Here is a 13,300-nt window from a genome sequence, read left to right as displayed (position 1 = left end):
GATCCTACCTTCTACCTCTGTTATTCCTATAAGGTTATTGTTTTAAGTTAGGGTTATTTACTTAAGGTTATTATGTTACGTAACTAAGGGTTGATTTATAAGCAGCTTACGTAAGTATGGAATATTCTAGTAAGCTGTATAGGTCTATATAAGGGCTGGAATTATTCCTATTTCTAGTTTCCTTTCCTTCTCTCTCTAAGCAAGCAAATAGTTAATAATCTAACTACTATACTCTCTTTTAACTATATATCCTTATCTCCTCTATTTATCTACCCTAGGTATAAGTATTTATATCTCCCTTTTATCCTATATTCTTGCTTCTATAGGATATATCTTTATATAAGAGATATACTCTCTTATATTCTCCTAAGCTAGAATTCTCTATCTAAGAGACTAGCTTACCTGTTGTGCTAACAGGTTATTATTTACTAGTAGATAGTAAAGGAGTTATAGTAATAGTAGTAAGTAAAAAGGTAAAAAAGTATAGTTTTTTTTATATACTATAGTAAGTAAAAAAATATTAATAACTAGTAACTATTTAACCTATCTAACTACCTTTTTTTTAACCTATCTAACTTCTTTTTTTTAACTTATCTAACTACCTTTTTTTAACTTTTTGTTTACTAGGCTGTAACGCTAGTAATATACGCCTTTTTTAACTAGTTATTTAGTAAGGAGTTCTAATATACTGCTTATAATATAAGTAACCTCTCTAACTTTATTACTAACGCTACTAATATAGTAAGATATACTATAAGATCTACCTCCTTATTAAACCTTACTAAGTTAGCCTACGCGCGGCGTATCTTAGCCTTTATCTTAACCTCTTCTTATATTAGCCCCCCTTTTAGCTTATTAATACTTAGTTACCTTACTTTATACTAAAATTACTATAGTGACTAGCTTATATATATATATTAGCTTTAGCGCCTAAGAGAGCTCTGCCTTACTTTTAAACTAATAGAAATAGAGATAGTAGTAACTATTACTACTAAATTAGGCTTAAGGTAAGGTCTATTAATCCTAATAATAGTAATACTTAACTAGGCTAATTTAATAATATATAATTATTAATAGTGTCTTCCTTCTTATTATTAATACCTTCTTTTTTACCTAAAGAATCTACTGCCTATACTAACTTATTTATTAACTAAATATTCTTATTTTTACTATATACGTAGCTTTATATCTTATAGTATAGGCCTAGTAGCCTTATCCCTTTTTTAAATACCTATTTACACCCTAGGTAGTTAGTAAGAAAGGCTTCTTTAGCCTCTTTAGCGTAAAGAACTTTACTATTATTAGTAAAAGTATTACCTAATTTATAAGTAATACTTACCTAGGTATTATACCTCTTCCTCTTAACGTTATACTTATTACCTACCTACTTACTTATTATAGTATTATAAAACTAGTAGTATAAATTATTTACCTTATAAGCTTATTAAAGATTAGCTTTTACGTAGCTACCCTATAAGTATTTAGCTTATAGCTTTAGTAAAAGATAATAAGCTTAGTTATAAAGCAGTAGGTTAAGTTAGTATTTTATAGCGTATAAGCCCTTTTTTTAGCTTAGCTAATATTTCTAATAGATAGTTATATACTTATACCTTTATTAACTAAAGAAGGTATAACTTTACCCTTATTACTTAGACCTAGCTATATAACTCTTAACCTCTTTAGCTATAGCGCCACGCTTTTAGTTAAGTCTTTAATAATAAGTATAGTAATAATAATACTATTATTACTAACTAATAAGCCTTTTTTTCCCTACTAGTTATCTATTATAGTATTTAATAAGAAAGATAATAATAATAAAGATAACTTTACTTATTACCTATAAAGTATAGTATTAACAGTATTACTAGGAGGGGGTAATAGAGCTTATTTCTGGCGGCAAAAGGAAGGCGGTCAGGTGAGTAATCGGGCACAAGGATGGCGACGGTACATCTTGCGGGCCAAGGTTTCACTTTGGGTTGCTTAGCTAATCGAAAAGTAGCTCTTATTCGAGGTACGGGCTGTTATCCAACTTTCCCACCGTCGCCGATCAGAGCCTAAGCCTGATAGACACTCGCGGCGGCGTATGGTGTGTGACATTGATTGACCACAGGGACTCAGTGGCCTAATCGACCCAGCTGACATAAGGTGCTACATTCTGGGCCTTCGATAACCGTCCTTGGGATACCTGTACTTTGATCAAGATCCCGGATACAGACTTTGTTCCACTCATGGTCTTGTTAAAAACCTAGTTGCGAGGTAAAAGACACTGAAAATATTGCAGAGCAGACAAGATGGGTAGGTGGAAGGCTTTGGTCACCAGCGGGGAGGTTTGGAAGTTACTTTGCCTGGAAGAGTGGCAAGGCCAAGTTTGCATGCAATTGGTAAGAGGATCTGGTCAAGGATCGCCATGCGGTTCATTCGACCTCCTTTTCCGTCATTTATGTTGTTCCTCGAAGATCCATTGTCCTGGTATTCACAGCACCGTACCTCCCACTCGGGTGACAAAAAACAGGATACCTTTTACCTACCTACCACTACTACCACCACCGTCGCGATAGGCCACCCAGCTCTTGATAAACCTAAAAAGGCACAATTACGAGTCGCTCACTAGTTTCTCGAGGTCAAAAATACCAATGGCAGAAAAAAAAGAGCCTTTTGCCCACTTTGGACGGGGTATTGAATTGCTGGAAGTTGTGGTGTTTTGGTGGTGTTGGAAAAAGGTATCCTGTTTTTTGTCACCCGAGTGCCTCCCTAGGTAGTATGAAGGGGTGAGTGACATTACAGGGCTGGGCGAGCAAAGACGAAGTACAGATTCTGGGGGCGCACCTCAGGCACAACAGCGACCGCAGGTACAGGGGCATGGCAACGCAGTGTCTCCGGCGTTCGGCGGCAATGCACTAGGTACTCACCCCCCCACCTCCCAACCGGACGGTCTAGCTCTGCACCCATCGCTTCCGAGGCAGGGGGCTCCGCCCATTGAACGTGGAACGATTTCGGAATTTACTTTTACAGCTGGCCTGACTGGCTCGAACGACATCTAGTCAGTCCACGATTGCCTGCCTCCCAGTGGTCTTATGCTTCTCGCATGAGAAGGATCGTCCGATCTTTCGGTCATTACTCGAGTCACTCATTTTGCCCTTTATTGTTCCGTTATAGTTAGTATTTATATCAATTGCCCACCATGGCTTTCACAAGGCATACGCACAGATTGCTCGCACAACTCAGCAGCTCCCGGACCAGGATCGCCATCACCAACCAGCAGCAGCTGCAATTGGGTCGCAGACTCGTCTCATCCTCCTCAAAGTCTCAATTCAAGAGTCATTCGTCCGGCGCATTTCTCATTGGAGCAATTGGCCTTGCCGCTGCAGCACCTCTCGCCTACAAGATGGTACTGCAGTTCCTACTTACCGATGCCAGCGCCCTTGCTAGCATACTTGCATCCCCGCTAAGCTTTTCAGAATGCTAACAACTCTTGCCCGATCAAGGCTGTCCAGGAACCGTTCCAACTCGACCCTCCAACCCTGGCCGAGCGCGATGCCCTGACCAAGCAGGACGCCGAGATCACCGCCGACTCACCCATGCGCTTGCGCATGGAGAAGTTCATCAAGGAGCAGCAGCAGATCATCGTCAAGGAGCTCGAGAAGGTTGACGGGGGAAAGTTCCGCAGAGATGAATGGAGTCGTAAGGAGGGCGGCGGCGGCATCACCTGCGTGCTCCAGGATGGCAACGTTTTCGAGAAGGGCGGCGTCGGTGTGTCCGTTGTCTACGGCACGCTCCCTAAGCCCGCCATCGCCAAGATGCGCGTGAACCACAAGAACCTCGACGCCGACGTCGACTCCTTGCCCTTCTTCGCCGCCGGCCTCAGCATGGTCCTGCACCCCAAAAATCCCATGGCCCCGACTGTCCACCTCAACTACCGCTATTTTGAGACATCGAACCCTGACGGCACCCCGCAGGCCTGGTGGTTCGGCGGCGGCAGCGACTTGACCCCCTCCTACCTGTTCGATGAGGACGCCGTGCATTTCCACAAGACGCTCAAGGAGACGTGCGACGCGCACGACAAGAGCTACTACCCGCGCTTCAAGAAGTGGTGCGACGAGTACTTTTATAACAAGCACCGTGGCGAGTGCCGCGGAATCGGCGGCATCTTCTTCGACGACCTCGATGAGACCGAGAAAGACCGCGAGAACACCTTCGCCTTTATCCAGGACTGCCTCAAGTCTTTCCTGCCGGGCTACCTCCCCATCCTTGAGAAGCGCAAGGACATGCCATTCAACGAGGCGGAGAAGGACTGGCAGCAGATCCGCCGCGGCAAGTATGTCGAGTTCAACCTGGTCCACGACCGCGGTACCGCCTTCGGCCTCAACACTCCTGGCTCACGGGTCGAGAGTATACTGATGAGCTTGCCCCTGACGGCGAGCTGGAAGTACATGCATGAGCCCGAGCCCAAGAGCCGAGAGCAGCGTCTGGTGGATGTGCTCAAGGCCCCTAAGGAGTGGGTGTAGAGCGAACCCAGATAATAGGGCGGGGGGAATACCGGATATGCAGCAACGGATAGAGCGAATGTTAGCTGTACTATGATGCCTTTTTTTGCGGCGAACATAATGCGATTAGACAAAAGCCTTGAGGCGGCAAAACTCGCAAAGAGCCCTTTTTTTCCTTTTTCTTATTCACACTTTGTTTTATTTTAGCTTAGTCGATCTGTGCACTGAAGATGCTCTGTTGAGACTCGAGACATGACCATTATCTCGTGAACAAGTTCGAGGATGAGGATGAGGCTTCGGTGACAAATGCCGTTTGGAATCTCCTCCAAACTTCTAATGGTCGGCAACAAAAGGCACAGGGTGGGACATCGTCTCATCGAGGCACATCCGAGTCCAGTCTATACTATATGCTCGTAGTCGATTTCATCGCCCCCACACTCATGAACTTCAAACCAACTTCCTCGTTACACACTACCTACAAACCATTGAGAAAACCACCAGGGCGACCAGAATGTCATTATTACAAACATCATCGCACCCAGATTGCCTCCCCGCGCCCCGGGTCGTCATCACAAATCTCATCAACTCCCTCACATCGGCCTCTCTCCCGCCACCGTCGCCAAACACGGTCACAACAGACGGCGCGCAAAACCCGCTCAGGTCGCTGCCGCAGTCCCACCGCACACTTCTTGCCACCCTCCACGTCCTCTTTCCATCACTAGTGCTCCCGGCGCTGGACCTTCTGGACCGCAACCTCGTCACGCGCGTGGTGCCGGAACCGGCTTCGCCCAGCGGGCGCGGGCGCGGGGGGGACGACCCCGCCGACCCCGCACCCGCTCACCACCGCCGCTCGCCCGAGCGCGCCCACAACGCTGGCGCCGCCGATGCACAACGGCCCTCAACACCCCTCTCTTCTCAAGACTCTCCGCATCCCCAAAAAGTGCCCCGATCGTCTTCGGCGGCATTCCACCTCGTCCGTTCCTTGGCTTCGACAATGACCCGCCGAAACTACGCCGTTGCGACGTCAGCTTCGGCTTCAACGACGTACCTCGTCCGGCTCGACGCCTGGAATTGCACGTGCGCCAACTTTGCCTTCGAAGCATTTCCTGCTAGCGCTGCTATAGCGGGAGATGTCTTCGAGGATGAGATCAAGGGCGCCGATGCGGATGATGACTCCAACGAGGGCGGAATGGGCGGAATGGGCGGCTGGCAGTTTGGAGGACTAAGTCTGGATGGAATAGATAGCGGCGATGTGCCGTGCTGCAAGCACTTGCTTGCTTGTCTGCTATCTGAGCAGTGGGGAGATGAGCTGGGAAAATATGTCACCGAGAAGAGAGTCAGTAGGGAGGAGATGGCGGGGTTGGTTTCCGAGACCTAGCGTGATCACGAGAGCAACGAAAAAAGTGATTAACAGCTCAGAATCATCAGCCAAAACATACTGTCATTGTACAAGGCATACTCTTCTCTTGCGAATATGTCCATCCCCCCCTGGCCTGGCCTCCTGGACGCCGAGATATCATGACATGCCCATGCCCATGCCCTAATGTCTATCGCGGGTATCGGTTTCCGCGTGTGAGTGTTGTGTGTGTTCCCCCGGTGCGCTACGCCACATGGTCTTCTATTTCTTCTTCTCCTTGGCCTCCTTGTCCTTGTCAGAGGTCTCCTTGTTCTCGCTGTTGACACCGTTCGCCTTCTCATCCTTCTTCTCGTCCTTGCCGTTCGCCTCATCCTTCTTGGCCTCCTTCTCTTCTGCCTGTTGCCGGTTCTGAATCTTGTTCTCAATAAGGTCGTGGAAGGCTGTAATGGCGCGGATCAGACTGCTCAAGTAGATGGCCATGAGCTGGTCATTGGTCTTGATGCTCATGGCGTGGGAGAGTTCGCCGCCGCTCGATTTTCCATCGCCCTTTGGCGTAGAAAGGTTAGGCAGAAGGTTGAAAACGTCCTGAAGGTTGCCCAGGATGGCGTGGTTGACGGGCAGCTGGCCCTCGAGGACCTTCTGGAGGTAGGCGCCAATATCACGGAGACGCAGGTGTAGTCCCTGGAGAGACTGAAGCTGGTTTGTTATTCTCGTCGAAAGGGTTCCGACTGCAACGTCGCGAATGTCGCGGAGAAGATGCTCGACACCAATTTCCTCTGCTTCCTCTGCCTCGATGATCGACGGGGTATGGACGAAGGTTCGTGACGTGGTGGTGCCATCCTGCAGTTATCATGGTCAGCCCAGGACTCTGGTTGCGCAACAATGTAGAACTCACATCCTTGATCTCCTCCACAGCGAAGTATGCATCCGTCGGTACACCTGCCTCCTTTGGCTGGACGTCGATAATGACTAGGAGAGGGTTGGGGTTGTAGCGCTTAAACAGCTCGTTGATCTCAAGATCGGACGCCCGCAGCTTGGGGCCGGAGTGATACCAGCCGATCAGCTTTTCCCTCGCATTGACCTTCTTGAACATGTCGTTCATCCCCTCAACATAGTTGTGGTCCAAGAACCATACTGAGGGGTCCTTGTCATCCTCCTCGAAGGGCACTGTAACAGTCGATTAGCCTTGTAGAGACGGTCTGATTGTTCCCAAACCGGCAAGCGCGCATACCTGCGAAGCTGTTGGATACGCGGACGTTGTTGCCGTCATTTGAACCCAGGAGGACACCCACCACTCTCCGTTTGGATCCCTTGACTACTGCACGGTTGTAGTGGTCGACAACGGAAAGAAGCACGAGAGGGGCAACGGAGACATTCCGTTGGACGAGAGACAGAGTCTCTGCGGTGGTGGCAGGCATGATAGGGGTGTTTTCGTAGCTTCGGGAGGTCGATTGAGTTCGGGTTCGTGAAGAGATGGAGGAGGGTCGGCGAGAGGGCGGTGGGTTTGGTTTGTAGTGGTGTTGCAAGGTAGTGGTGGTGGTATCGTAACTGCTAAGGCTGCCTTCCGCCCAGCTTAGCTACGAATCGAGCTTAGGTGCAAGCAAAGCTCGAGCCTCGCAAGATCACGTGGTGCTCTTATAAGATAAGTCAGCATGGCAGAGCCACAATACGAATTCCCTCCTCCGAAAGCAGGACAAATTCATCAGCCACACCCAGTATAGCGCCACACCGGCACAGAGTGCAAGAGATTCTCGAACACTTAGTCATCGTCAAGTACTAGGCATAGGTGCACTGAAGAGGCGCCCAGGGCTGCCAGTTGGAGGACCTGGCACGACTGAGCAAGGAGCCACCAGAGTTGATGCCGAACCTTACTTCCGTCTGGAACAATTGACAAATGTTAGCCGAACACGAAGCCATTGAGGTGTTCGGAGGATTGCGGGTAACTGGGACCACCCCGAGAGACTCACATGTCGCCCTGAATGGCACCAAAAGCACCCCGAATTGCAGTGGTGGAAGCCAACCACAAAAGGCCTGACCCAGTGACCTCATCCCAAGAAGGCGTACTATCTGGTGTGCCGGGGGGGGGCATCTTCGAAGAGCCTCTAACGCCGTTCTTTATCCGCAAGCTACCTAGCTCGCAGGATTACTAGGTAGCCGTGCACGAAACCTGAGGCCGCTGTGTCCCAGCTAGGTTAGTCAGCATCGCCGCTCTTGCTCAGGTTCGCATCACCTGTGCTCAGTGCTGCTCAGGATACAAATCACCTCAATCACCCCCTCCTCGAGGACGCATCCAACCGTCCACTCAAATTTCAACACCGCCTCGCTGTTCCTCCAGATCGTCAACTTTATGTGACTTTAACTATAGACAGGGACTTAGCTACCACCTCCAGGAGACAGGATAAGTGCAGGTTCAGGCAAGTAACCTAGCTCTTAGTTACCTTAATATCTAGGCGCCTGTTACCTAGCTCTTATAAGATGTTTATATATATTAGCTTGCTTCTGTCTCCTTTACTGCTAGAAGCTGACTACGTAAGTTAGTTATAAAGTTATAATTACTTACACTTATGTCCTCCCTCCTTCCTATTACATAATACTACCTATATATTTGTCTTACCTAGCTTTCTTAGTAAATGCTTTTTATCTTAATTTAGAATCCTTTGTAGCAGCTGTTATGCTACCTAGAAAGAGCGCTAATAAGTTTTTCTGCTAAGGGAGAGAGAAAGGCTCTGAACAGTGTAAGGAGGGGATTAATAATTCTACTGTATTTAGGCAGCTAATAGATAATTTATTAAGATAATATAGGCGTATCGTTAATCTTTAAAACTAGTAAGCTTAACTAAGACTTAATTCTAGTGGCAGTCTTGTTAACAGTATGTTTTCTCTAGGTACGTAATATACTATGCTAAAGATAACCTAAGCCTAAGCCTATATAACCTGCGGTGTTTAAAAGATTTTATAAAAGATATTACTTTTAGTATTAATAGTGTAGAGGATAATCTAAACCCTGTAGAAGGAACTATAATAGTATATTATAAGTAGTTTACCGCTAGCTAGCGTTATAAACATAAACCTATTCCTAGGAACACTACACTATCTGTAAGAAACGTATGTTAATAAAGCTATCCTAGCCTAAAAACCTCTACCTTTAATTCCTAGGGCTTATAGGTATAATCTAGTTTATTATATATAAATTACCTAAGATCCTTAGGCAGAAGAGCTCTCTTAAGTTAGTAAAAAATAAATAACTAAGGAGGTTTAGTATAAAGAACTACTTTCTTTATCTAGGTTACTAATTATAAGAGAATAATTAGGTTAAATATAAGAAGCTAGTAACAAGAGTATATAACTAGGCTGTGTATATATCTATTGTCTGTTCTGCTATACGTATAGGTAAGTACATTAAGTCTATATCTTAGTTAAACTCTAGCTACAGGCTGTACTATTTTTACAGGCCAGAGCTATAGTATGTATAGTAAGGCTTTGCCTACTATAACGTATTATAGCGCACGCACCTATAACTAGTTTGCGCTTACTTAGCGCACCTACTTAAATACTATATACATAAAGGCATACTATAAAATAGCCCTTTCTCTCCTTAGCTTAAATTAATTATATTAAGTTACTATATACCTATTAAAAGGTAGCACTAACCCTTTATATATCTAAGCTTATAATAAATAAACTAGATAGTATAGTGTCTATAGCGCTTATATAATAACTTTATAATAAGAACATAAAGTTAAAAAATAGCATAAGGTCCCTTTACGCTATAGTAAAAGAGATATGTTAAATTGTAGGGATTATAATAGTTACTTAATTAATTCTATTATGTTATATATCTATAGTAAATTACTATAGAAATAGGGAAAACCCCCTATTTCTTAGTTAGGAAATCCCTAGCTAATCCTAGCGATATTATTAGTAGACTTACCCTAAAAGTAAAGCTAATTTACCGCCTATTCCCTAATAATTTGCTATAAGGTAACTGTATATTTACTAGTTAATTTATATATAATTCTACTACATTTAACACACCCCCTTAGCGCTAGTAACGTAGTTGATTACTGTAAAGCCTACGCTAAATATCCTCTATATATAGCTTATTTATTTATTAATTATCCTTTAATATCTTATACGTTTTCCTCCTCTATCTAGTAGTAAAGCTTTACTTTGTTATTAGCTAATTCTTACTATTAATTTACTTTAAGGCGCACGCGTTAGTTACTTATATTTAATTAAGCTATAAATATAGTAAATTATAGCGCGCTAAGCGCCTTTATTAATCTATTAGCTATTAATTTAGTAGACTTCTTGTATTTAATAGTAATCTAATCTACTACTACTTCTTATTATAGCTAGTAGTTATAAATATCTATATATTATAGCCTTATCTATAGTTAGATAAGCTCCTTAGTAATAAGCCTAATAGTCTAGGTATTATTATAGTTAATATAAATAGTTAGTAGTTATTTAGTAGCTACCTACTTATTAAGTAATAATTTAGTTCTTATTTATATTAATAGTTAAATACCTAGCGTAGTAATTAATCTACTAGTAAAAAGCGCCTCTTTTATAGTAGATAATAGGGCTAGTAATTTAGCCTTAGTAGTTAACGTTATTACTATATCTTATTTATTTACTTACTAGAAAATAAGCCTTCTAAATAGCTTTAGTGTATATACTTATAAGCTATAATAGTTAAGTAAGTTATTAGTAAATAAGGTGTCTAAAGTAACCTCTAACATATTATTTTTACTGCCTAGTGTTACTTTATATTTAAGGTAAAGGTGCTACGTTTAATAAAGATACCTAAGCACTTAATTTACTACCTTTTAGTAATCTAGATTTAGATTATAGTTAAAGTAAGTAAGCTAGCTAGCTATAAAGGTAATATCTAGCTAAGTTATTACTACTATATAAAGGATTATTTTTACCTTTTTTTAATATTAGTTAACCTCTTATAATAAGGCTATATATTTACTAAGCAGTAGCTTAGCCCTTACTATAAGTAATAATTTATTATATTTCTTATTTATTAATAGTAGTTTAGTTACTTTATTATAAAATACTACTTATAAGAGCTAAAAATAACAGTTACTTTAGTTATAAATTACCTTAAGGCTAAGGAACTACTATAACAGGCCTTTACCTTTAAGGTAGTATTATTACTAAAAAGCTACTATCTTATTACTTACTTATACTTTATCTATATAGTAATAAGCTAATATATAGTTATTAATATAGAAAAAGAATATAATATAATCCTTTTTCTAATAGTAATTCTTACTAGGCACTTAGTAAAAGCCTTATATAGTAAGTCCTTCTTTAAGGTGCTTTTACTATAGTAGTAGTAATTACTAAAGCCTATATAGCGCTTTTAGTAGCTAGAGGATCTAGCTAGAGATTTAGTAGCCTAAAGGTATCTCTATAAATACTACCTTATTAATAGTAGTATAAATAAACGTATTTACTATATTATATTAAAGTAATTCTAGATTAAAGTAAGTAGCTATTACTATAAGTATTTTAAATAATATACCTACTAATATAGCTATATAGGTATCTTATAGATCCTTTACTTATTAGTTACTATAGACTATAAGTCTTACTTTAAATTTAGTTAATTAACTATATTTATTAAGCTTATAGGTATATACCTAATAGTAGCTAAGGATTTAATACCCTTTAGCTACTACTTATAGCACTATTACCTAAGATTTTAATATTTTATACCTATATAGATACGCTTTTTTAGCGTCTTTAAATTACTTTTTATATAAGTAGCCTTTTAACTATCTATAAATTAGTAAAAAGTGTAGTAACTTCTAATATATACCTATTAGCCTATAAAGTCTAGTAACTTCTTTATTACATACTAGTAATTTACTAGTAACGTCTTTATAATTATTATACCTATTAGGCGTTATATAGTTAATTAAGTAGCCTTAGGCGCACTTTAGCTAAAGGTAGTAATCTTTACTTATTAGTTAACTTTATAATATACTAAACTATATTATTACCTATAAGCTGCTTTATATATAGTCTATAATCTTTTACTATAAAGTAAGCCCTATAAGGAAAGTAGCCTTAAATAAAGTCCTTAGCATAATCTAACTACCTATATATATAGTAAGATAATGCCTTTTTATAACGCCTTTAAATAAGGTTACTACTAGCTAGAGATTACCTAATAGGCTAGCTGTAGTTACTTAGGAATTTAACACCTTTTTACGCTTAGTAACGTCTTATAAATTAATTATATAGGGATAAGATAAGGTATAGGGGATTACTATCCTTATTACTTTAAACTATTAGTTCCTAGTAAGTCGCTAGCTTATAGGCTATTAGCTATTAATAAATTAAGTAAGTTACTAGCTTATAGGCTATAGGCTATTAATAAATTAATTAATAGGCTATTAGCTATTAATTTAGGTATTTACTTATTAATTATTTTACTATTAGTAATTATTTAGCTATTAGCTGTTAGATTAATTAATTTAAAGCTATTAGTTCTTATTTTACTACCCCTTACGTTAAAATCTATAAAGGCTGTAAAAAAGGCGCTTAGTAGTAACAGTAGTAGAGTAGGAAGAAGCGTAAATTTTACCTACTTATATAGATATTCTAGTACGTTACCTAATTATAAAGCGCCTAGTAAAGTAATATTAGTATGTTCTATTACTTTATCTATTTCTTTATTAGCTTCTTTATGTAATAAGGATTAATTACTAGCTGCTATTAGCTTATTAATTTATTATTAAATTACTATAAGGTTAGCTTTATAGACCTTATTAAGTAATCTGTTTATTAATTTATTAAAGATTTATTTCTTATTAAATATTACGTTACATATAGTAAAGACCTTATTTTATACTAGATACTAGATATAATATAAATTACTAAATATATATCTAATAAGGAATCTAATCTATATATAGGCAGTAAGCTTTTACTAGTAGTTTTATAATAGTTATACGTCTACTATTAGTATATACGCTTAGTAGCTATAGGCTTATAGATATAAAAGATCTAGCTTTACTATTAGTAAAGGCTTAGTATGCTTATTAAGTATAAAATATAAGTAAAATAATTAATATAAGGATTTCTACCCCTAAGCTGCTAATAGCGTTTAATTATAAAGGTATATAGCTATAGTTATAATTTTAGGCTATAGGACTTTAGGTAATTTTATGTTTATTTTTAGTACACACCCCGATAAGGTAATATCGCTACTCGGGCGGGGTGGGCAAGACACTCGGCCCTGGCACCTTCTCTCTTTTTGACGTTCGGACTGCCTAGTGGCTGGCGTAACGGGATGTAATGTAGCTTATTGCCCGGTCTCTCCAGGCCCTCTCCGTCACCTGTAGCGAAGCGGCTCGGAGGAGGGGGGGCGCGGGGCTGAACGCAACCCCTCGCTCCCTTACCTCCAAGTCACTGCAAGAAGGGTGACGAACCGGCC

General features: G+C 40.8%; 3 protein-coding genes across 3 annotated transcripts; 2 read left to right on the top strand and 1 right to left on the bottom strand.

Annotated features, from left to right (window-relative positions):
- Positions 1–3,181: 3,181 nt before the first annotated feature.
- On the top strand, positions 3,182–4,505 carry GLRG_08057 (coproporphyrinogen III oxidase; the record flags this gene model as incomplete). The annotated part of the gene is made up of 2 exons (XM_008098742.1): positions 3,182–3,388; positions 3,486–4,505. The coding sequence occupies 2 exons, from the start codon at positions 3,182–3,184 to the stop codon at positions 4,503–4,505; spliced, it is 1,227 nt and encodes a 408-aa protein (XP_008096933.1).
- A 490-nt stretch (positions 4,506–4,995) lies between these two features.
- GLRG_08056 (uncharacterized protein) lies at positions 4,996–5,862 on the top strand (the record flags this gene model as incomplete). The annotated part of the gene is made up of 1 exon (XM_008098741.1): positions 4,996–5,862. The coding sequence occupies one exon, from the start codon at positions 4,996–4,998 to the stop codon at positions 5,860–5,862; it is 867 nt and encodes a 288-aa protein (XP_008096932.1).
- A 240-nt stretch (positions 5,863–6,102) lies between these two features.
- GLRG_08055 (Mov34/MPN/PAD-1 family protein) lies at positions 6,103–7,259 on the bottom strand (the record flags this gene model as incomplete). The annotated part of the gene is made up of 3 exons (XM_008098740.1): positions 6,103–6,681; positions 6,737–7,008; positions 7,073–7,259. 3 exons carry the CDS (start codon positions 7,257–7,259, stop codon positions 6,103–6,105), a joined length of 1,038 nt encoding a protein of 345 aa, XP_008096931.1.
- Positions 7,260–13,300: the final 6,041 nt, after the last annotated feature.

The sequence above is a fragment of the Colletotrichum graminicola genome (genome assembly GCF_000149035.1).
Source record: "Colletotrichum graminicola M1.001 genomic scaffold supercont1.36, whole genome shotgun sequence".
NCBI lineage: Eukaryota > Fungi > Ascomycota > Sordariomycetes > Glomerellales > Glomerellaceae > Colletotrichum > Colletotrichum graminicola.
This window is presented reverse-complemented; position numbering and strand designations above follow the sequence as displayed.